The 25,012-nt window shown below is 36.4% G+C and overlaps 6 protein-coding genes and 1 pseudogene across 9 annotated transcripts; 4 read left to right on the forward strand and 3 right to left on the reverse strand.

Moving 5' to 3' along the window:
• Positions 1-251: 251 nt before the first annotated feature.
• LOC121768682 (E3 ubiquitin-protein ligase CHFR-like) lies at positions 252-906 on the reverse strand. The gene has a single exon (XM_042165224.1). It carries the CDS (start codon positions 897-899, stop codon positions 252-254), a length of 648 nt encoding a protein of 215 aa, XP_042021158.1. The 5' UTR covers positions 900-906.
• Positions 907-2,030: 1,124 nt separating this feature from the next.
• Positions 2,031-10,514, forward strand: LOC121767497 (structural maintenance of chromosomes protein 4-like). The gene is made up of 28 exons (XM_042163778.1): positions 2,031-2,372; positions 2,500-2,589; positions 2,680-2,781; positions 2,864-3,040; positions 3,133-3,263; positions 3,477-3,555; positions 3,648-3,805; positions 3,892-3,967; positions 4,098-4,226; positions 4,319-4,463; positions 5,065-5,195; positions 5,621-5,773; positions 5,861-6,050; positions 6,435-6,568; positions 6,848-7,006; positions 7,263-7,568; positions 7,658-7,834; positions 8,122-8,205; positions 8,296-8,505; positions 8,605-8,694; positions 8,778-8,899; positions 9,043-9,198; positions 9,293-9,400; positions 9,490-9,550; positions 9,641-9,775; positions 9,881-9,968; positions 10,065-10,137; positions 10,224-10,514. The coding sequence occupies exons 1-28, from the start codon at positions 2,217-2,219 to the stop codon at positions 10,345-10,347; spliced, it is 3,744 nt and encodes a 1,247-aa protein (XP_042019712.1). The 5' UTR covers positions 2,031-2,216; the 3' UTR covers positions 10,348-10,514.
• Positions 10,515-10,682: 168 nt separating this feature from the next.
• Positions 10,683-12,894, reverse strand: LOC121767186 (aquaporin NIP2-1-like). The gene is made up of 5 exons (XM_042163402.1): positions 12,739-12,894; positions 12,420-12,644; positions 11,417-11,611; positions 11,266-11,327; positions 10,683-11,194 (listed from the first exon to the last, which is right to left on the reverse strand). The coding sequence occupies exons 1-5, from the start codon at positions 12,808-12,810 to the stop codon at positions 10,936-10,938; spliced, it is 813 nt and encodes a 270-aa protein (XP_042019336.1). The 5' UTR covers positions 12,811-12,894; the 3' UTR covers positions 10,683-10,935.
• A 3,016-nt stretch (positions 12,895-15,910) lies between these two features.
• LOC121768684 (amino acid transporter AVT1I-like) lies at positions 15,911-18,299 on the forward strand. Its single transcript, XM_042165226.1, has 3 exons — positions 15,911-16,022; positions 16,105-16,715; positions 16,784-18,299. The coding sequence occupies exons 1-3, from the start codon at positions 15,911-15,913 to the stop codon at positions 17,303-17,305; spliced, it is 1,245 nt and encodes a 414-aa protein (XP_042021160.1). The 3' UTR covers positions 17,306-18,299.
• Positions 18,300-19,933: 1,634 nt separating this feature from the next.
• Positions 19,934-20,649, forward strand: LOC121768685 (amino acid transporter AVT1I-like). The gene is made up of 3 exons (XM_042165227.1): positions 19,934-20,039; positions 20,122-20,486; positions 20,560-20,649. Exons 1-3 carry the CDS (start codon positions 19,934-19,936, stop codon positions 20,647-20,649), a joined length of 561 nt encoding a protein of 186 aa, XP_042021161.1.
• Positions 19,950-24,998, reverse strand: LOC121768742 (pentatricopeptide repeat-containing protein At2g36730-like). 4 transcript variants are annotated; one of them, XR_006043403.1, is made up of 3 exons: positions 22,786-24,998; positions 20,507-20,716; positions 19,950-20,405 (listed from the first exon to the last, which is right to left on the reverse strand). XR_006043403.1 is itself a non-coding variant. In XM_042165281.1 (2 exons), the coding sequence occupies exons 1-2, from the start codon at positions 24,221-24,223 to the stop codon at positions 20,652-20,654; spliced, it is 1,503 nt and encodes a 500-aa protein (XP_042021215.1). In that variant the 5' UTR covers positions 24,224-24,998; the 3' UTR covers positions 19,950-20,651. The 4 variants fall into 4 exon arrangements, 3 of the variants coding, with proteins under 3 accessions (XP_042021215.1, XP_042021217.1, XP_042021214.1); XM_042165281.1 differs by having other exon boundaries at positions 19,950-20,716; XM_042165283.1 differs by having other exon boundaries at positions 19,950-20,753.
• LOC121768743 lies at positions 20,810-22,579 on the forward strand (annotated as a pseudogene).
• Positions 24,999-25,012: the final 14 nt, after the last annotated feature.

Raw genomic sequence — 25,012 nt, forward strand, 5'->3', positions numbered from 1 at the left:
AGATTCAAACTAAAAAAAATCTAGGTTACCTGATCTTCTCGCCTTTTAGAATTTTATTATCTTGGATTTTTTTCGATGATAATGACAAACAATAATAATATGTTTTGACGAAAATGTACAGTTGTAGTAAAAAAAATCACTTGTATTTCACATAAAAGAATGAAAAGATGAATTATAACAAAGGTATATACTAATATATATTACTACAAATGAATGAAAAATGTAAATTGATGGAGTAGTACTCCATATATCTACTCGGTGGTGGCTGTGGGCATCTGGTATCGGCAAAGCGGGCAATAATGGCTCTTCCGCAGCCAATCCTTAATGCAACCGCCGTGAAACACATGTGAACACGGCATTCTCAACGCCACACCAAGCTCTTCCAAGCAAATCGAACAGTACCTCTCCTCCTCCGCCACATCGCACTCCTCGAGCATCCGTATCTCCTCCTCCGCCGCAGGAACCATGCCGCCACCGTCGTCGCTCCCCTCGCCGTGAACGTACCAGTACCTGGTCCACACATCCATATCGAAATCCAATTCGACGTACTTGGGCAAGGGTTCCTGCGGGGAGAAAGCCCCGAGCAGCCGCTCCCACGCCAGCAAGATCGCGTGGCTGCGCTCGTGACCGCGGAGGCTGTCGCCTATGGCTGCTCCCACCGCCTCTTGCACGTCGTCGAACGAGAGATGTTCTCGGACGATGATGAGGGCCGTGCTGGGGCTGCGGTGCGAGAGAGGCAGAGGGAGATGGCGAGGGCCGGTTTCGAAGTTTATGAGGTAGTTGGTGTATTCTTTGTGGAGGGAAAGGTTGAAATTGATTTGGAGGTGAGGGAATATTGTGGTGCGGGCTGCCTTTTTGGTTATGGAGAAACTGGTGTGGTAATAGTATTCAGGATCCATGCTTGGTGATGCAAGAAATCAATGGATTTTTTTGTGAGGCACAAAGCTTTAAACCATTTATTTATAATGTTCGGAATTGGGATCCTTCATATTCCAATTCCAATTCCAATTCCAATTAGGGAACAATTAACTTTACATCACTACTACTTAACTAATTTAATTACTTTCCTTTTCGATTTTTTGTGAACTTGCATTAGTTTACTCGGATTATTATTATTTTCAGATTTTTGGATTCTGTTTTTTGTCGAATAATTATTTTTAAACTTTTGGCTTTACTTTTAAAATATTTCTCCTCTTATTTTATTCTATTTAAATATTTTGATAAAGTTTACCCTTTTTTTTTTAAATTTAGTGTATATCGCAATTTTTTTAAAAAAGATAAGAAATCAAAACTCACAATCGGAAAACTGATTTCGTAACATATAAACTTATTAGCACCAACTACTTTTAGAATTCTGACACCTTCTTTATATTCATAATCGTAATCCCTACTTGTGTAATTGAAACTTGACACCATTATATAAAAATTATGAACAAATATGTAGTAAAAAATTTCAAAACACACCACCACAATTAATAACTCTATTTGTATGATAATAAGAGTCTTATTTATTTTTAACACAGAGTTTTAATCAATATTGAATTCCGCTTTTATAAGAAAATATGGATGAAATAGATTAATAGAATGCCACATCTATTTTTCACTTATTTAAAATGAAATGTGGCTTCTATTATCAGCAATGAAAAAGGAATATACATATAATAACATACACAAATTCAACTAAAAGTTACTCCCTCCATTCCAATTAATAATGTGTATCTTTTTTATTAGCACGTCTCAAACTAAGTGATAATTTTGATTTTTGTCAAAAAATTCTCTTATTATTCCATTTTTATTCTTTCCCATTTTTTCAGTCAGGTGCCAAGATGAAATACAACCACTAAATCGGGAAAAATGAAATACTGTATATTTGTAAAATATTTAGGTCCATTACTTCCAAAGGTCACATGGGCCGGGGCCTAGGATATAGGAACTATGGGCCAATAGACTTAATCAACACAAAACTGGCCCAATTATCATTTGTAACGAAGATTTCACATTCCCGCCCAAATATTTCACTGGTTTGAAATTCCACTCTCCACTCCTCTTCAAGCTTCATCGCTTCTTCTACTGAATTCGGACACTCTCACACAAGTTTCCACAATTGCTTTGTTAACGGCCGTGCGAAGTGCAGAAGTGCTCACTGCTTAGTAGAGATCAAGGACTCCAGTTGACGAAACATAATATACCCCATTTTTTTGGCTGAATATCGACCAATGGGGATAGATATGGAATCGACAACCACCGCCGCCGACTCCGTTCCCGAGCCAACTCGGAAGGCGACCCCAGCTCCTAGGCTATTTATTCAGGAGATGGTGATGAAGAATTTCAAATCATATGCGGGCGAACAGCGCGTTGGCCCCTTTCACAAGGTTAGGGTTTCGTTTTTGTTGAAATGCTTTCAATTTTTGCTAACATTGTTGCTGGAGAGAAGTCAAGTACGAGATTTCAGTTGAGTTTCTGGTGCAATTCGTTGAGAGTGCTGTTTTTTATGTACAGAATTTCTCCGCTGTGGTCGGTCCTAATGGAAGTGGGAAGAGCAACGTCATAGATGCGATGCTTTTTGTGTTTGGGAAGAGAGCTAAACAGGTGGATTTCTGAAATGCTGGATTTATTTTTGAAAGTTGAAATACTGCATTTTGCATTGTTATTTTAAATTTCGGTGTATGTAACATGCAGATGAGGCTAAATAAAGTTTCGGAGCTTATTCACAACTCTACAAATCACCAGAACTTGGAAAGTGCTGGTGTATCAGTTCACTTTCAGGAGATTATTGATTTGGTATAGCCTCTTTTGGGAGTTGTATTTTGTTTCTGAAGGTGGTGCCTCAGGTTCTGCAGTACTGATTTTTGCTTGCTTGTAGGATGATGGGAATTATGAAGTTGTCTCCGGAAGTGATTTCATAATTACACGCGTTGCATTTCGGGATAACTCCTCTAAGTATTATATCAACGATAGAGCAAGTAATTTCACAGAGGTGACCAAATTTTTAAGAGGGAAAGGTGTTGATTTGGATAACAACCGATTTCTGATTCTTCAGGTTCACACTTCACAATCTTTTAAGCTTATTCCTGCATATGCGGCATCCCCGAGTTTGTTATGTCACTAGTTGAGTGCTCTGTTTTTCGTCAGGGTGAGGTGGAACAAATATCACTTATGAAGCCAAAGGCACAGGGGCCTCATGATGAAGGCTTTCTAGAGTATCTTGAGGATATTATTGGAACTAACAAATATGTAGAAAACATTGATGAATCATTTAAGGAGTAAGTTATCAACTGCATCATGGAGAATTGCTTGCTGTTTTCTTGCATACGATTTTTGCAGGCACCTGTTATTTTTCAAAATAATTCATGTAATTGAGTGTTTCCACTAAGCAAAAGGATTCTAATGTAGATGCGCTGACTGCTTTGTTAGCTAAAGTTCACATAAACAGTTTTCAACAATTTGTTTGTTAATATTTTGTTTCAACTCTTTAGGCTGGAAGCACTTAATGAAAAGAGAACTAGTGTGGTTCAAATGGTGAAGTTGGCTGAGAAAGAAACAGAGAGCCTGGAGGTGTGATTTCAATGTAAATTTTGTAGACTTCTATTGATTCATGTATGTAGTTAAGGAATTTTCACATTATTATTAATCACTCAATTTACCAGGGTGTCAAGAATGAAGCAGAAGAATACATGCTTAAGGAACTGTCACTGTTAAAATGGCAAGAGAAAGCTACCAAGTTGGCTTCTGAAAATAATATCACTGAAATAGCAGATATTCAGGCAGCTATTTCTAGCCTAGAGGCAAATGTAAAGTCTGAAAGGTGATATTCTTCTCATGAGTTTAAACTTTAAACTCTTTGATAGACTTTTTGACTTCTACCGAAAGATAATTGGCTATGTTTTACAGGAATAAAATACAAGAAAATACCAGAACATTGAAAGAACTTGAAGCTTTGCATGTGAAGTACATGAAGAGACATGAGGTTTTACTTTTAGCATTCTTTACACCATCATTTGTGGATGTGCTTGTTCATTTAACTTTTTAGTGAAGATGATTTCCTTAAGCATATGCCAAACCTTGTTTTAATATTTCATCATTTTTGGAAATTTCAGGAACTGGATAATGATCTCCGGCGCTCAAGAAATGATATAAAGGAATTTGAAAGGCAGAACCTGAAAGATCGAGAAGATTATGACCACTTGAAGAAAAAGATAAAAAAGCTGAATGACAAGCTCGAAAGGGTAAGAGAAACAATAGCACATGTTATGTATGGCATTTTTCTTACTTCACATATTGTTTGTATCTGACCAAATATTTCCCGAGTTTTCCTTAGGACGTGACCAAAATTGCAGATTATACTAAAGAGTGCGAGGACTCTGTGATTGAGATTCCTAAGCTTGAGGAACAAATTTGTCAGCTGCAGAAACAGTTAGTGAACGAGGAGAAGATCTTGGAAGAAATAGAAGAAACTTCTAAAGGTGGCTCCTTCAACTTTTTGGTGTCTTCTATAACTGGGAACTCGGAATGCTATATGGTGTATCATTCTTTCTCAGGATGTGCATCCTCAAGTTTATATAATTTCATGGACTTTCTGTTGATCAATTTATTTATTACTCCATTTATTTCTCACTGCCTAATAGATGCATATGAACATGAAAAAAATGTGTGATTGAACACACATGCTTAGCCTTGACAGCACTATGCAGGCTAACTGCTTATATTTAATACAATGCATTCATAATTCAATGCAGCAAATCAATTTACTTCGTGGTCTCTATATGAGCATGGAATGCATCTATGAATCCACAGGCTTATGAAATAAGTTTATTAAGTACATCGCCATGCAATCTGTTTTTTTTTTCCAAGAAAAGGGTTTGTTTACCTTAATGGCATTATCACATCTTTTCTGTCTCCTTTTTTCCGAATTTTGCTTTTTGATTTTTTAAGTTTCCATTTTCTGAAGTAAGCTCATATGAAAAAGTGATTGTTAATCTCATCTTTATATTCTCTTGTCTATTCCTTTTAGGTTCAGACTTGTTATTGGTGTTTAATTATTCTTATTTGGTCCTTTTCAAACAGCTGAAACCGAAGTTTTTCGTAGCGAGCTTGCTGATGTTCGTACTGAACTAGAACCCTGGGAAAAGCAAATGATTGATTGCAGAGGAAAACTTGAAGTTGCTTCTGCTGAAAAAGATCTCTTGAATAGAAAGGTGAGGCTGGTGATAATGGCTGTCATTGCAATGTTTGTTACTAGTAGGTATTTGCTGTATTTTTCTTTTTCTCCTCTAGAATTTATGAAAATTGAACCTAGGCATCTTTTAGTGTTAGGCAGTTATCAAGTCCCAAGGCTTCTGTGTGTCTGCTGCAATCACGTTTTTATATTGTTTCTGTGAATTTATCACTTGTCAATATGTGCATCGTTAAATACTACGATTTGCAGGGTAGTGAGGACTGCATATTTAGGGATGTCTCAACTATAGCGCACTGTTGGATTTGTTGTCTAAGTTAATTCTGCTGATCCCTATCCTGTCTTGATATTCCATGCTAAAAATAAATCTAAAAAGTATCTGTTTTTGGACCTTGGTAGCTGAGTTTCTTTGTTAACAATTGCTGATGATTAGTATCTGTATTACAGCATGAAGCTGGTTGTGCTGCATATGAAGATGCAAAGAAGAAGATAGTTGAAATTAATGCAACAATTGAGACAAAAACTTCAGCTGTTAAAGATATTGAAAATGAGCTAGTGAAGAAGAAATCTGAAGCATCTGAAGCTCGTAGAGTGGAGCAAGTAAGCTATTATAATGTTAACTTTCCTTTGATAATTTTTTTGTAATTCCTAGTTTTAAAAATCGGGGTGCTGATTGGGAAATTGCAGGCTTTGCTTGAAGAACAACACAAGTTAGTTCCTCTAGAACAGGCTGCTAGACAAAGGGTTGCTGAGCTGTCATCTACTATGGAATCTGAAAGGAACCAAAGTTCTGTCTTAAAAGCAATAATTCACGCTAAAGAAGCTAATATTATACCGGGAATATATGGCCGAATGGGAGATCTAGGGGCCATTGATGGTGAATACACATCTATTCTTTATGTTTTGCAGTATTTTAGTCTGAACTTGAATGTGACTGAATTTGACTGTGTCAGAGAAGCAACAAGGAGTTTATATTTTCTACGGTAACCTTGTTCCATGAACTGTCTGTTGGTTTATGGTATGCCTTCTATGGTGAATTGCTCATTTCTAGACTAGGATTATCTGTGTGAAAATGGAAAATGGAGTCTTAGTTTACATCTGAGTTCCCAGAAATGAATATATACTGTGAACCTGAAGTTCCATATAAAACTAATGTATAATGCATGTAACGTATTTGGTACTAATTATTTTTGGATCATATTCTGTGATATTCAGTTGTGTCTTGTTGATACTTTTCTGATCATTCATAACTTTTCTGCAGCAAAATATGATATTGCTATATCAACTGCATGTGCTGGACTTGATTATATTGTTGTGGAGAAAACATCTGCAGCCCAAGCATGCGTCGAGCTGCTGCGTAGCCAAAACCTTGGTGTTGCTACATTCATGATTCTGGTAGATAATTTTGTCCGCTTAGCTATTTTAACATCGTTTGTATCAGTTAAGAGTCATGTGTTCTCCCAATATATACTAATTAAGCAAAATAATCATTTGAGACACATTTCTGTTAATGCTTTCTCATAACCTCTTCAGATATAGATAGTCTTCCAATAGTTTACATTTGTCTAGTTTACTAGATGAAAGAGCTTGATTTTTATTGCCAAGAATAATTTTGTAAAGATATGAAGAAATTCTTTTTTTGAAACTGGAATTTACATTCCTTGTTCTTTGCAGGAAAAGCAAACCAATCATCTACCTAGGTTAAGGGAGAAAGTTGTCACACCAGAGGGTGTTCCTCGCTTATTTGATCTCATCAAGGTTCAGGATGAGAGGATGAAACTTGCTTTTTTTGCAGCACTGGGGAACACCATTGTAGCTAAAGATATTGATCAGGTAGGCCTCATGCTGTTTTTCTTGTTAAATTTTTTAAAGAAATGAAAATTAGCATCCATTCACTAATTTTGCATAAAAAATGTTGAATATTTTTCATTTTCTCCACGTTACTGGTATGTGATTATGCTTGCAAATATCCTGCGCTGCACTTTCCAAAATATTTCCATGTCACAAACACCTTTGTTTCCAGCATACAGTATTAGATTATATCTTAAATCACTGGTTTCTTTCTTCTATGTTTATCCTGACATTACAGGCCACTCGAATCGCTTATGGTGGAAAGAATGGATCCTGGCGTGTCGTCACACTTGATGGTGCTCTTTTTGAAAAATCTGGTACAATGACTGGTGGTGGGAATCGGCCAAGTGGTGGCAAAATGGGGACCTCTATTCGTGCTAGTGTGTCTGGAGAGGCTGTGGCAACTGCTGAAAAGGAGCTATCAGATTTGGCTGAAAGGCTAAATAATATTAGGAACAGAATATCTGATGCTATTAGGAGTTACAGAGATTCAGAAAATGCGATTTCACCCTTGGAGATGAATTTAACAAAAACCCGGAAGGAGGTAGCTCAACAGCGTTAGATTGTTGGTTATATATTGTTCATAAGCTTATCAAGGATCATCAATCACATCAACTATACTTGACTTGACAGATAGAGAGTCTAAAGCTATTACTTGGAGATCTAGAAAAACAGCTGTCTTCACTGAAGGCAGGATCACAGGCATCAAAGGCAGAGCTGGCTAAGCTGCAAGAACTTGAACACATCATTTCCGATGAAGAGAAAGAAATGAACAGGCTTCTCAAAGGTTCAGAACAACTAATAAACAAGGTAACAGTATCACAAAATCTCTATGCCAATATATCAGCTACATGATCCTGAAAAAGTTGCATGAAAAATATAAAATGCCTTGTACATCTGTTACTTCCTTTGTCCTTTTACAATTTGCTTTCTGAAAATGCACGACTGAGATTTTCTCATTTAAAGGTAAGGATCTTAATCGTATGTGAGATTTCAAAGTTTGTTGCTACTGCAAGAGGATTAGTTCCATTTGTAAACTGAGGCTTAAAACTGAGCCAGGAAGTTATCATCTCATGTATACTTTTCCATTTTTGCAGGCTTTGGAGCTCCAGAACAAAATAGAAAATGCTGGAGGGGAAAGGCTGAAAAATCAGAAAGCTAAAGTTAGCAAGATTCAGTCTGTAAGTTAAAGTCAATAATGCTGAACAGAACTTGAACACGTTACATTTCCTGATTTTGGCATTTTTACTTTTCATCCCACCAATTTTTAGGATATTGATAAAAACAGCACTAAGATCAACCGCGGCAAAGTCCAGATTGAAACTGGCCAGAAGACAATTGAAAAATTGACGAAGGGGATTGAAGAGTCCAAAGTTGAGAAGGAAAGGCTATTGGGTGAAAAGGAGAAATTACGTACCGCATCCAAGGAAACTGAAGAAAAAGCTATAAAAGTTATGGAGGATTCTGTTAAGATACAGGGGGTAAGCATTCATTTCTCTGTATATCAAGTTTCTACTTATATTGTAATTTAAGCCAAATTGTAAGCAACTTGTTTAAGTTACCGGTGGTTGTGTTTGCAGGTAATTAATGAGCATAAGGAAGTTCTGGACCAAGCAAAATCAGACTATGAAAACCTTAAGAAAGTCATGGATACCTTACGAACATCTCAGGTCTGGTTTACTAGTTTCTTCTTAACTTGTAACTCTTTGTTAGCATCAATTATCTATTCCATCCAATATTATATATTACGCAGGTTGATGCTGAATACAAGCTGCAAGATAAGAGGAAAGCATGCAAGGAGCTAGAAATTAAGGGGAAAGCTTACAAGAAAAGGCTTGATGATCTTGAAATATCTATATCAAAGCACCTGGATCAGTAAGTGTTTGGTCTTGGTTAAAGCATCACAGTTTTCTTAATGATACCGTAACATTGCTTTGTCTTCCTATTTGATTTTTCTATATTTCAGAATTTCTGTATTTCATAAGCTGCTGGTTTTGGTAACCTTCTAAATTGAGCAGGATTCAGAAGGATTTGGTGGATCCGGTGAAGCTAGAGATAGTTCTGACAGATGCAACTCTTGCTCAAACAAGTGACCTTAAGCAGGGTCTTGAGAAGGTGGCGCTCCTTGAAGCTCAATTGAAGGACATGAACCCAAACCTTGACTCAATCTCAGAGTATGCATTAACATTTTGGGGATCACAAGTTTAGAAAGAGGTGTATAGCTCTTTTTAATGTTTCTGAGCTTTTACTCTATTTTCTGTGATAAAGGTATCGGAAGAAAGTTAGTTTGTATAATGAGAGAGTTGCAGATCTTAATTTGGTCACTCAACAACGTGATGACATAAAGAAGCAATATGATGAATGGAGGAAGAAGAGGTGGGTAATTGATGGAAAAATTGAAAGTAATAATTCCTTATTAACATCCTCAGTTCTTGTAAACATTTTGCCATGTTTAACATGTCCAGGTTAGATGAATTCATGGCTGGTTTTAACACAATTTCGTTGAAACTGAAAGAGATGTATCAGGTTTAACACAATCTCTGTTCAATTCTCGTTGCTTGATTTAATCAGTCAAGCGTTTAATTTCTTTTTCATTGTGATGTTGCCTTTATGCAGATGATAACACTGGGAGGGGATGCTGAACTCGAGTTAGTGGACTCCTTAGATCCATTCTCAGAAGGTGTCGTCTTCAGTGTCAGACCACCAAAAAAGAGCTGGAAGAACATTGCCAACTTATCAGGAGGCGAAAAGGTACTTTTTCGACTACAACACAGTACCCCGACAATTTCTTGATTCCGCTGCAACATTTACTCGCACACTAAAGCTTCTAATTGACTTCTAATGATGATATATCAGACCCTCAGCTCACTAGCCCTAGTATTCGCCCTCCACCATTACAAACCAACCCCACTTTACGTGATGGATGAGATCGATGCTGCTCTAGGTACACCTACCAGAAATTCTGTGTCATTTTCCCCCTTCAAAACCCTCTGTCATCGCTTTTTAATAGCATCCCCTCAAACTTCAATCTTTATGGCAGATTTCAAGAACGTATCTATCGTGGGGCATTATGTAAAGGATCGTACAAAGGATGCACAATTCATCATCATAAGGTTGTGCTTGTAACTAAATTCGTGCTCCATTTTCGATTATGTATGTAATATTTTTGTACTCACATAATTTTGTTTTCCACATGCAGCCTGCGTAATAATATGTTCGAGTTGGCTGATCGACTTGTTGGAATATACAAAACTGATAATTGCACAAAGAGCATCACCATCAATCCTGAGAGCTTTGTTGTTTGTAAGCAACAGGCTTCTTAAGATTCTCTGCAAAATCTGTCTTTTGCTTAAGTGAAATTTTCAGTTGAGTATTTAGTATTTCTGGAGAACCTAATAGTAGTATGTAATTATAGTGACATATTCACGAAACTCATTCTATCTAATATTCATATTTTGATAACCCATTAATCAATATTAATGTTCCATAACCTTAAGATGTTATATACTCCATATGCATACGCACTATTTAAAACACACTTTATCATTTCATGAGCCCAATTTTAAGTATGAGTCATTATGAAATTTTAAATCATCATTCGGTTTTCTGTCAAAAAATTTAAAAGTTGATAAAACCACAATAAAAAAACTAGTTATTGTTTTGAATTAGAACCATCGTTTTCAATTGAAAATCAGAATTGTTTTAAACCGAAACCATTGATTTCGATTCAAAACCAAAATTGCCACAAATTTTGATGGATTGATTTCAATTCCACGGAACTGGAATTGCTACCTTATGGAGAATCTAATACTACTACTTACTCATGCTACATTCTGTTCTCTCTACTTGCTTTTGTGAAGTAAAAACTTTATTTTTTTGGGTATTATTATTGTAAAGTACATGCCAAAACATCACACATGGTTGAGATTTTGGTTTGGCAGCACATTGCTGTCGGTGCTCCTCATACGACGGAGCTTGAACGACAGTGAGAGGGATGGGGTTATTGCAGCGGTAGGATCTTCCGAAACACGTATAAGGTTATAAGACCAAGCTCCACCTAATGTGCCACAAACTGGGCCTAGTAAATACACCCAAATTCCTTTGTAGTAGTTGCTTGCCAGTGCAGGGCCGATCGTCCTTGCTGGGTTCATCGATCCTCCAGATATCGGCCTGCATTATCAAAAGATGATTGAACATCAATATCATATCATACCATATCATATTTTACTGTATTCACTTACCCTGCTAAGATGGAAGTGATGCACACTGCAGACCCGACCGCGATCCCTGCAAGCTCCCCAATCTAATAACCAAAGACACAAAAACAGGATTAGTGGAGTAGTTTACATAGGAACATAAAAGTTTATTGGTTGGGAATGGGGAGATTCTTACAGCTTTGGTATCAGTAGCAACGGCAGAGGTGACGAACATCATGGAAAATGTAACTACTATTTCCATGATTAAGGCTTGAAGGTCTGTCCCAGAAGGAGAAGTTGTGCCCACATGTTTCATAGGTTGTAATAGAACACGTAGAGTGAATCCAGCACAAGTAGCACCTGTTACCTGTGCAGCTGCATAAAATGGTACCTGCACTTTTTTTTTCTATCAATTTTCTTTTTTACTATTCCTCCAGTCTTCTATAATAAAGCTTTTGTGAACGACACATGTTTTACTACGTAATAAGTAAAGGAAAAAGGAGAAAAAGTAAAAGTGGTGGCAAATAGTGTCAGCAGATAATGAGACTTGCATTATTAGTTGTGTTTAGACACCAAAGAGTTTTCAAGAGGACAAAAAATGATAGTACTCCATCTCTATTCCTCTCTCTTACCAAAAAATAATGTAGTTTTGGGGTTGTGTATAAATAATGATTATTGGGGTGGAAATGTGTTGTACTCCTATGTTTCCAAGTAAAAAGATTCTATTGTCTGTTGTCAATAATATTATTATATATTTATTGAAAATATCGACAATTAAAGCCATGAAAAACTACGTCCACCCAAATTCTCGAATAGATGAGCTGAGGGCCTCATCTCACATGTTATCATCAACACTACCCACAAACACCTCAGATGTGCACGTAATTAAGACACAGTTGAAATACATTATTAATCCACTATCTAATTTATTATTCTCATAAAAATATTTTTAATTTAATATATACCAGCTTGGTTTATTTAATTATTTTTATGAAAATATCTTCAATCCAATATATATCAACTTGGTTTATATTAATATATAATAAGATCATATGATATAAGTATGTTTTACTTTAGGTGGGTGACACAAATTTATAGTTAGTAAAATAGAAGTATGAAATGTCCCATTTGGAAAAAGTTTAGTGTGACAGTGAGTTCCATGTTTATATACACTAATTTTATAATGAAATGTGCGGGACCTGATTCCACGGAAAATGGCGGACGGCGGCGAAGGCGAGGGTGACGGCGGGGTTCATGTGGGCGCCGGAGATGTGGCCGACGGCGTAGATCATGACGGTGACGATGAGACCGCCGGCGACGGAGGCTCCGAGCCTTGAAATCTTGTGTTCATCGATACTACTTAGACCGGCCGTGCCACATGTCACAAACACCAATAAATATGTCGCTATTATCTCCGCAATTACCTGCACCATTTTTCACTAAATTAGTGATACATGCATGATAATCTAAGTTTATGGAAAGAAATAATACTCTGATATTAAGAGGGTGATTAATTACCTTTTTGAGAAAATCTGGCGGGTAATTATGTTTGAAGAAGGTGGGAATGTTGGTACTTCCATCGTTCTCCATTTTCTTCTTTTTTGGGAATTGGAGAATTGCAGAGATCAAAGAGAGTAGATGAGGAGCAAGAAAGTAGTGATGTTTATATGACCAGGTTTTTCATTATATATAATATAGTAATTACAAAAGGAGAAGGAGGGCATATGGATATGGGGTAGGGTAGTTGTTTTATGGAGTTGGCCCCACTAATAAGGGGGTCTTTTTCTTGGTTTTTTGGAGGGAGGACCACTACCGAATCGGTTGTCCTTTCCCTTCAAAACTTAGGCTCATAATCGGTATGTTTTCAAATTGTTGTATTGAGAGATGATATTCGATTTATTAGATAAAATAATAATGAGATATTATAATATTAGATAAAATATTTAAGATTAAAGGGGTATTGACATCTAATATCAGGTAACTTTCAAAAAGTTGGATTTTTCCCACAAACTTTGAAATTGACAAATAATATCACAAACTTTACCCCGAGTTTGTTATTTCCCACCAATGAAAAAATTTCGACAAATAATATCATGATACGGATTTTTTCCGTAATTTCTTGACAACAACTTCAAGAGTTTCAAGATTTTCAATCTTTAAGAATAATTTTTCTTGAAGCACACCCTCCAAATTTGTTCTTCAATCTATTAATATACACAGAATTTTTTCACTGGTAAAAAATAACAACTTCAGGGTAAAGTTCGTGATATTATTGACTAATGGCAAGTGCATGGTTCCTACAATTACAATGTGTGTCAAGATCATTCATCCTATCCTCATCTCCTACCCTCACTTCGTGACTAATTTAATCGAAGATAAAATTTATTTTACTTATTCTATATTGTATTTTCGTTTTAGATTAATTTAATCAAAGATAAAATTTATTTTACTTATTCTATATTATATTTTCGTTTGATTTTGTCTGACATATAGAACATTACCTTAATATAAAATCAGTCTTATATTAGGAATTATAGTATATTCGATCTAATTAATTTACAAGGTTAAATAGGAATGAAAGAGGGCGGCGCTATAATAATTTTGTGAACCGGCGGCCCAAATTTTTAAAATTTCCTAGTATTTTTTTTGGATATATATATGGCCCAAGGTAGATCTAGACTACTACTCTACTAGTGCGTTTATTTTTTTAATACTACTTTTTAATACTACTATTATTTTAATTTTGGTATAGAAGGCACATGTTGGATTTTTATTATCAAGTTGGATCATTTAAAACTTTATTTGATACGGTTGGTATAAATCACATCCTACAGGCCTTGAGCACTACTGTATATATTCACAAATAATTACACACAAATATTATACAGAAAGTTATAGCTAGTGTGGTGAATTGAGGTCCAAATGTGTTGCTCAAATTGAGATATTTTTGTACCAAACGATCATTGTTTTTTATATTTCAAAATTTCAATAGTTATTTCTAAATTATAGTATGATATTTTTTATTAAATGGATATGATTTTAGATTAAAGTGATATCTATATATCCCTTTCTAATTCTAGTTACATTGAAGTAAACATTCTATTTGTATTAATGAACCCAATAAACTTGTCGAATATCAGGACCTACTCTTTATAACCATAAGGTAGGACAAATTTATCTACCACTACAATATTTTATTAAATTTGTCCCCTTCACCACTTTTCTCATTTATTGCGCGGAAGGTGTGGACCTCTATATTACTTTTATTTTTATATTATCATATTTTAGATAGCGATTTTGCAATTGCTATTTGAAACTGTTGACATATAAATCTAATTTGGGAAAACAATAGTATAAATCGATACTTTCTTATTTTTAATAGAATAAGAAGTAGTAATGTCCATAGCGTTTCTAATAAAATTGGCTTCAAATTGTAGCAAATTTTCCACTGTCTGTCACCAATTCTTAGCGTAACTCACAACTCAGTTGCTAAGATATTTTTCTTACCATAAACAATAAATTGGGAGTTCAAATCATTATTGAAATCAACTAATTAAACACAACTCAATTAGGTAGATATCTTGCTTCTGGATTGGGCTCAATTTTTGGGCTGATGCTTGTGGAATTGGGCTTAGCGGGCTCCAATGAAAACATACCAACACAAAGAAGTAAATCTAGTAAATAAAAGGAGAAAATGTAACTCAAATCTCAATTACTTCTATAATGAAGATTTTTTTCCACACAGAGTTTTAAAACACATTTTTATCATTTCGAGCCTAATTATTTTGAAACGGAACCGTCTATTTCATTTCAAAACCAGAACCGTCTCAAACCTTGCCGGACCAATTTCAATTCCACCTTCTGTGAACCGGAGTCGCTAAATTCCGGCCTGCGGTGACCCTATATATAGGCTCAACTGCTCAAGACACATGCATTATATAAGCAATAAAAATTTTAGATATAATTAAACAAACGTGTCCACATGAATTTTCGTTTATCTTGAATAACAAATGTCAATTAGCATGACAAAAACATGTGTACTACTATTCTTTAATACAATCAAGGAAACCATAAATGGAAAACTAGTCCAGGGTTTGCAATTTATTTATCAATAAAAGTAAATATTTGTAATGCTAGTAATTTTGAATTTGTAATGGAGACGATGGCAAATGCCATCCATCATTAATTATCACAAATTAATAATAATTTTACACAATTGTACTCATGTAATGATGTCACAACGAAATTATAATAATAAGCACATGTTTTAACTAGATCTAAGCCTTCCATATTTGAATCCATTAGATGAGAATCATGACATTAATTTAGTCTTAGCTATACTACATAACATTAAGGATGTGATTTCATCCTTACACAACCCTATATAGGGGAGCGCTAAAATGCTAACTTTTCTTAAATTGCTAACTCATCAACATAGTGTATTAAAAATGTCAACACGATCACATTAAAATGTCAACACAATGTACACACAATATATTAAAATATCATCTTAAGTTTATGTTGACATTTCAGTATCATTGTTTTGACATTTTTAATACACTGCGTTGATGAGTTAGCAAGTTAGCAACTTAAGAAAAGTTAGAAACGGATCACACCCTACCCTATATATATGTATGCATGCATGCATAATTTATCTTATGTTTCTTGAATTTTAGAACCAAAAACAGCAATGCAGGATGCTTGTGATTCTGTAACTGTGCCAATCTTGGCTGATAGTATTAGTAACAAAGGAACTGCATCATTTTACAAAACTACTTTCAATGGCCTAAATTCTCTTCTAGGTATGTTCTTTCTCCTTATCTTCATATACTACTATTCTCTTTTCTTCTGTAACAACTACAATGATGTTACTATAATCACCAGGGATCGCTGTTCTATCAGTTCCATACGCGCTGTCGTGTGGAGGCTGGGCAAGCTTGATCCTCCTGCTGGTCATTTCAAGTGCAACGTGCTACACAGGGCTACTGATCAAGAAATGTATGGAAGCCGATCCCAACATAAGAACCTATCCCGGCATAGGTGAAAAGGCGTTTGGTGCCAGAGGGAGACTCGTCGTCTCCATTTTCATGAATCTTGAACTTTACTTGCTAGCCATAGGTTTCCTCATACTAGTTGCAGATAACTTGCACAATTTGTTACCTGATCTCCAAGTCAGCGTGCAAGGGTGGTTCGTGATCAATGGACGTCAAACATGTATTCTGTTAGCTGCACTTATAATCATGCCTACTGTTTGGATAGATAATCTTAGCACTCTATCATATGTATCTGCTACTGGGATCGTGGCTACCGTTGTCATAGCAGGTTCAGTTGTCTGGTCGGGGGAGTCTGATGGAGTTGGATTTAATCAGAAAGGAGTGTTCTTCAACTGGAGAGGGCTACCTACTAGTATGAGTTTATACACACTCTGTTACTGTAGTCACCCAATCTTCCCCACTCTCTACACTTCCATGAGAAACGGAAAACAGTTCAAATGGGTAAATAAATCTAAGGCTAAATCGGCTACAATGATTTTTGTGAGTGCTAATTGGTGTTGTTTTTGCAGGTTTTGATCGTATGTTTTGTGATAAATACGGGAGTTTGCATATCAATGGCTATTTTGGGATACCTGATGTTCGGTTCACAGCTGCAGTCTCAGATAACTCTTAACCTTCCTACAAATACATTGAGCGCTAAAGTAGCTACATATACGGCTCTAGTGAACCCTGTAGCTAAATATGCGCTGTTTCTAAAGCCTATTGTCGATGCAATAGAGAGTCGGCTGCTGCCTGTGCATGGCAAAAGAATCTGCAGCGCATTCACAGGAAGTATGCTGCTATGCAGCACTGTCCTTGTAGCCCTAACCTTACCTTACTACGAAATTTTCATGTCATTTATTGGAGCTTTCACAACGGTGATAGGGTCGATATTGCTGCCATGCTTCTGCTACCTGAGAATTTGTGGAGCTTGTGTGGATCTAGGATTTGAGTTGGTGGTGATTAGATCCACTGTGTTGATGGGGTTTATTATTCTTGTTGTTGGTACTTATACATGTCTGTTACAGATATTTGAGAATCTAAACATGTAGCCAGTCAGTATAGTATTCATCAAGATGTAATAGGGAAAAACAGCTATAAGCATGCAGCACTACACTAGAATTTTGAACCAAAATAATAACAATAAATAGTACTCCCTCCGTCCCTCTATTGTTTAGTTGTATACCTTTATTGGCTACAGTTCATCAATCTTATTTCATCTATACTTAACACAATATTCTTAATTCCTCTACTACAGAGGGATGGACGGAGTAGTAGTTGAGTGTAGCAAAACAACTTTGATGGAGTATATTATATCACAAATGATACTCATTTAAGGTTCAGGTTTTACAACTAGTAGTCAAATATGCACAAAGCACAACATGATGAGCTTAGAGTCATAAGCTAAGAATAATCATGCATGACATTGTTCTCTACCATAATAGGGTTTAAGTAGTAATTACCATGTTAGTAGATTTTATTTTTATTAGATTTATATGTTGTGTATATACCTTATTACCCCTATATACATGAAATCATATTATTCTCCACATTTTATAATTCTTTGCATATCAGAAGATGAAACAGTAACACATAACACACTTAAATCATGTCCATTCAAAAAATTGCACAAACTATTTTTCTGTTGAACATAGAAGCAAAAAAAGTAAGATGGGCCTATCGCCTCTAAATGATTAGTTAGTCCTCTAATCCTCTTTAATCTGAAATTTTTAGGCACATAAGTAGTGTCTAATAAGATGATTTTACGAAATATTTCGTTCTACTATACTCGGATATGATGATATACTGGCAATTAAGAAACAGCACACCTTATAATAAAGTTAGCGACAATCTGTTTGTGAAAATGCCAAACAGAAACCGCTCTCCTGCTGAAACGGCCGGGGAAGATACGACGCCGTTGAACGGAGGCACCGCCGCCGTTATTCTCCGCCTCGTGTCTCCGTTGATTCTCTTGATTTGTTTCGGCTAAGAACTGACAAAGAAACCAGAAAAAAATAATTTATAAATAATTCGCACTCGATACATTACTCGACAATGATCAGGAAATAGAATTATACTATGAGGATAAACATGATCATGATTTTATCTAGAAGTTGGGCCGGATGCTTTGGGCTGATGTTTGTGGAGTTGGGCTTTGTGGGCTCCCATGAAAACATACCGACACAAAGGAAGTGTATATAGGAAATAAAAGGAGAAAATGTAACACGCTCAATTATTTATTTCTACAATACTAATTCAAATATTCAATATACAAGCGCAAGTGTTATTGCATAATACACGATTAATCAAGCTGGACCAGCTCATATAAAACATGTTATTCCAACAATCATGCAAGAATTAACCACATTGTATCTGAGATCATATTTTACCTCACATTTTTAGTGACATATTTACATGAGAATACAAGGTACACTTATACTAACTTCTTTTACAATATTCATACTAAATAATCCATTTGTTCATATTTCGACAATTATCCAATATTCATGTTCCATAGGCTATTTAATACACACTTTCATAGTTCAATAGCATATTAATCCAAGTTTCACAATGCATTCAACAGTAGAGGGGGAGAGACAAGTGTAATTTGACGTAGTGTGAGGAGACGAAAAGAAGGAAAAAAGATAAATAAAAATTGACGCTTACACTACTAGTGATGAAGACGCCGCCTATTGTTTGGGTTATAATAGGTGTCATTTCATACATATTATACTAATTCTTGTTTTAAATTGGAACTATCGATTTCGATTCAAAACCACAACCGCCTCAAATATTGCCTAACGATTTCATTTCCACCATCCGTGGAACCGGAATCACTAATATCCGGCCAATCAGCAACACAATTTTTTAAAAAAAAGTAAACTATCGTGTCCACATTGCTTTTTCCGTTTGTCTAGAATAACAAAACAATGGAGTATAAACATAGCATGACAAATTCATGTACTGTTCTTTAATACAATCAAGAAAATAATGAATAAGAAAAGGTCCAGGGTGTTCAAACCTATAAATCAATCACACTAAATATTTACGATTAGCTGTATTACTAATTCAATATTCAAAGGAAATGTAATACCTGCATTTAGATTAGTGATAAAACCCATTTCAAATTTATTATGGGTTAATTTGAATAGATTAATTAATTTTAAACTTGTTTGACAATCTAATTTAAAAGTACTACTTACTAACTTTCTTTTTCCTTGGCACGTCTATTCTCGATTCTTTTCTTTATTGAACAGTCATGATTCTTCACACCATTTGTCATTTTTGCCATCGGAAAAGTCTTGATTTCTCAACAACGTGATTCTGATTTTGCATTTTTTAATAGTTGCTCAAAAACAAGTAAGACATTAATAATTTAAACATATCACCACAAATATACATGCATTTTCAATGTTATGACGACGTGTAGTATTTTTGAATCTGTAATCGTGTCGATGACAACTATCAACTGCCATTAGTTATCACGGATTAATATAATACCCATGTGATTATGCTTCCGATTAAACTATAACAATACACAGTTTTAACTCAGTCTAAGCCTTCTATGTTTTAATCCATTGGATGAGATTAATTTGATCTTAGCTGCACATTCAACCCTATATATATGTATATACTATAATTTAGCTTATGTTTCTTGAATTGAAAGCCAAAAAAGAACAATGCAGGATGCTTGTGATTCTGTAACTGTGCCAATATTGGTTGATAGTAATAATGGAACTGCATCATTTTTGAAGACAACTTTCAATGGCCTAAATTCTCTTCTAGGTATGTTCTTTCTCCTTATCTTCATATACTAATATTCTCTTTTCTTCTGTAACAACTACAATGATGTTACTATTATCACCAGGGATCGCTGTTCTATCAGTTCCATACGCGCTGTCGTGTGGAGACTGGGCGAGCTTGATCCTCCTGCTGGTCATTTCAAGTGCAACGTGCTACACAGGGCTACTGATCAAGAAATGTATGGAAGCCGATCCCAACATAAGAACCTATCCGGGCATAGGTGAAAAGGCGTTTGGTGCCAGAGGGAGACTCGTCGTCTCCATTTTCATGAATCTTGAACTTTACTTGCTAGCCATAGGTTTCCTCATACTAGTTGCAGATAACTTGCACAGTCTGTTACCTGATCTCCTAGTCAACGTGCAAGGGAGGTCCGTGATCAATGGGCGTCAAACATGTATTCTGTTAGCTGCACTTATAATCATGCCCACTGTTTGGATAGATAATCTTACCACTCTATCATATGTATCTGCTACTGGGATCGTGGTTACCGTGGTCATAGCAGGTTCAGTTGTCTGGTCGGGGGAGTCTGATGGAGTTGGATTTAATCAGAAAGGAGTGTTCTTCAACTGGAGAGGGCTACCTACTAGTATGAGTTTATACACACTCTGTTACTGTAGTCACCCAATCTTCCCCACTCTCTACACTTCCATGAGAAACAGCTACCGAACAGCAAGGGATGAAAATTTAATAATTATACTGTAGCGATTAAATGACATATGGTTAGGTTACCTGGACATTGAAATTTGATACCTAATTATTAGGCAATCTATTAGCTAACATAGATTATTGTAAACAATTTTGAGAGTAAAAATTACCAATTAGATGTAACAGAGAAGAAATTGTATGAAACTAAGCCTATAATTCGGTATCAAATTTATTATGAACCGTATAGTTGTTTCGTATTCAAGTATGTTCGAAGTCAGCCTATATAAGAAACAGGCACCAAAGCTAGAACATATATACTCCTACAACAGAAATAATTGAAAATACTTGGCTGCATCTTTCTCGTTCCAATTTCACATACAAACTTACGATGCAAGTCAGAGAAAACGACAAGCTTGGTGTTTGTGGCGTGGACAAATCTGAGAAAGGTGAATCAGTGAGCTACAATTCAACTGGAACAACCTCATTTTTCAAGACAACTTTCAACACTGTCAACACCCTTGCAGGTTTCTATCTCTCTCTCTCATGGCTTCTCTAACATAATGACAATCCCTCTTTTGAGATTTGGAGATTTAACAAATAAACCACATTCTTTTCAGGGGTTAGGATTATGTCGATTCCATATGCCATATCATCTGGAGGTTGGTTAAGCCTTATACCTCTGTTCGTCATTGCTAGTGCGACCTTCTATACAGGCTTGTTAATTAAAAGATGTATGGACGCAGACCCGAGTGTAAGAAGCTATCCTGATATTGGTGACAAGGCTTTTGGTAGAAAAGGAAGAATACTTATCTCTGTTTCCATTCATCTTGAACTTTTCTTAATCGACGTCGGCTTTCTTATATTAGCTGGAGATAACTTGCATAAATTACTACCAAATCTGGAAACAAACATACATGGTATCCAAATCGGAGGACCACGGAGTTTCATCATATTAGTCGCTCTCATGGTACTACCACTGATTTGGATTAATAAGATGACGACTCTCTCATACATATCTGCCACAGGTGTCTTAGCCTATGTAGTCATACTAGGTTCAGTTTTATGGTCAGGCCTATTTGATGGTGTTGGATTTCATCAAAATGGAGTTCTTATCAACTGGAGCGGACTTCCTACGGCTTGCAGCTTATATACTATGTGCTATCATGCTCATTCAGTTTTTCCCACTCTGTACAACTCGAGCAGTAATCAAAGACAATTCCACTTGGTAAACTTTGAGATTTTATTCTTGATTCACTTGTTCGGTTGAAGGTTTTATATAATCCTTTTGACAGGTTCTGTTCGTCGGCTTTGTGTTCAGTACAGCAACCTATGTTTCAATGGCAATTATCGGATACCTAATGTTCGGATCAGAAGTAAAATCGCAGATAACATTGAGTCTTCACTCTTCCAACAACCAGTTATAGCTCTAAAGTGGCAACTTTCACTGCTTTAATCAATCCTATAGCTAAATATCCATTGTTGTTAAAGCCAATAGTTGACACAATTGAAACCTATTTTCAACCTTACTGTGAGAGAAAATTCTACAGTTTACTGGTAAGACCTATCTTGGTCGGAACCAGTGTTATCGTGGCTGTGGCCCTGCCGTATTTTGGGTATCTAATGTCACTTATTGGAGCATTTTTTAGTGCAACAGCTTCAATATTGCTTCCATGCATATGCTACTTGAAGTTCTCACAGGCTTATAGGAAGATTGGTTTTGAATTGGCTATCATCGGCTTCATCATGCCGATAGGCCTTGTTATCCTTGTTCTTGGTACTTATATCTCCATGTTACAAATAATCCATAGCCTTTGATAACAGTGTAGATTTGCTAAAATATTTATCATCATTAATAAAAAGTTACATGCTTTCATTCATTTGATGGCTCACTACCAATTTCTATTTCAACATAGATTTCAGCAATTATAGCTAAAACACATTAGACAGATTGCATTCAAATATGATATCAGACTTCATTCAAAACAGACCATCTTCATATGCAAGTTAAGTATTTTCAGCAGCAAGAATATATCATCCCAAGCAAAGCAAGAGTCGTCTCCGGATAAGAATCTAAAAGTGTTACCTGCTATCTCTATGCAGCTCTCTCCAGCTATCTTCTTCAACCCTTTGACTCTCATTTTGCTCCTGAGATCACCTGCTTTCTCCCACAATCCAACTTCAGCATAGTTGTTTGCAATCATCACAAGGTTGCCGCTCCTCTTCGGTTCTAGCTCCATCAGCTTCTCCCTCGCCTTCTCACTCACACCGTAGTCATTAATGTCATGAATGTGACAAGAGCTGAGCAACGCCCTCCACACAACACCATCAGCCTCAATAGGCATGCTCATCACAAACTCGTAAGCCTCTTTAAGACGGCCAGCACGGCCCAACATGTCTACCATGGCGCAATAGTGTACCATCATGGGCTTGATCCCATGCACTTGTTCCATCTCTTTGAAATAACGCTGCCCGTTCTCTGTCAATCCACCGTGGCTACACGCACTAAGAACTCCAAGAAAAGTCACGTGATTAGGCTTGGTAGATTGATTCCTCATCTCTTGAAATATCTCGAGGGCCTGTCTAGCAAACCCGTGCTGCGCAAACCCAGTGATCATAGAGCTCCATGTCCAGACATTTCGATGAACTATCCTATCAAAAACTAAACTAGCATAACCAACATTCCCACATTTCCCATACATGTCAACGAGAGCTGTTCCCAGCTGACAATTCACAACCATACCATTCTCAATCACCTGAGAATGCAACCACTTTCCCAAGCTCAAATTCCCAAGCTCCGCACAAGCAGAAAGCGCAATCACCATGGTCGTCTCGTCCGCCACAAATCCACTGCGTCTCATCTTAAGAAAAAGCTCCACTGATTCATAAAACCAACCACACTCCACATTAACATTCATCATCGAGTTCCAGGAAACAAGAGTTCTGTGAGACATTTCATCGAACACCCTGTACGCATCCGTCAACATCTTACAAGACCCATAGCAATGAATCATGGTGTTCTGCACATACACATTTAGATGCAAACCATGCTTCAACGCATCCCCATGAACCTGCCGCCCCTCACTGAAGCCGAAAAATGAAGCGCACGACTTAAACACATAAGGGAAAGTATGGTCGTCGGGTCCGACTCCCAACCACCGCATATCGAGAAATGCCCTCATGGCCTCTCGCTGCGAGCCCGAATTGGAGGTGGCGTAGGCCCTTATCACACTGTTCCATGACGAAGAATCCAAGTTTTGATAGCAATTAGCAACACGGTGAGCATGATTTATGCAATCAATTTGATGTTTCGCCCTAAGTGAACCGGAAGTGCACAACTGGATGATCTCCTCAGCGAAGCAGGAGTTGCGATGGAGGCCAGATATTATTAACTGGTCATGAATCTGCAGCAGTTGTTTGAGCGAAGAAGAAGAGTCTAAGAGAGAGAAACATCGCTCCAGCAGCGTAAAATTTGAATTACGCAGCTGACTTTCATAGATCGTTGAAGCCGAAAATCGGACCATACCATTTCCGAGGTTTAAGTTTTTATATGGAACTGACGTTTAGCTAAGATTATTTACAAATCATGAAAATATTTCTTCTGAGTGAATTATAAGCTAAGCCAAATCTTCCTTCTATTCATCCTTGACTACACTAGACTTAAATATTCACAATTTAATTTGCATTAGTTGAAGACATAGCTAAAAAATGTGAGCTTTTCGTTGTAGATTATTTGTGATGATTCAACAAAAACTTCAACAGTAGTATATTTTGAATGACTTACAGGATTGAGTTCAAATATATTTATGTTATTTGCTCCATCGCTTTAAATCTGCTTGCTATTCCAATTTCTAACATATGTTCCGTCGTTATTCCAACTAGCAATTGGAACGGATCGCCAATCGATCTAATTCATCTTGGCGTTTTGTTCATCGCTAGCCCACGCAAGTTTATAAATTCCCCATTTTTATGCAGTGATGTTTCCTCATTTTTATAAATTGATTTCATTACTAGCCTAAAAAAGTTGGGGGAATTTCGTATTGTAATCTATCTGGGATTTCGAGCAATCGGTGGTGGATCTTCTTAGCCGGGATGTAATTTGCAGGCCACAATTGAAGAGAGCAAGAAGAGATTTTACGACAGGTTTTTTTTTGTTCTTCAATTATTTAATGAGGACTCATAAAAAGTTGTGCTTCTCTATGATTCATTCGCCTCTTCAGATTGCTGAAAGCCAGAAACTGGTTTCATCGATTCAAGATCCATGGCAATCCTCTGCATCAATGGACACGAAATAAGATGTTTCGAAAATTCTG

Source organism: Salvia splendens, chromosome 15 (assembly GCF_004379255.2).
Source record: "Salvia splendens isolate huo1 chromosome 15, SspV2, whole genome shotgun sequence".
NCBI classification, from domain to species: domain Eukaryota; kingdom Viridiplantae; phylum Streptophyta; class Magnoliopsida; order Lamiales; family Lamiaceae; genus Salvia; species Salvia splendens.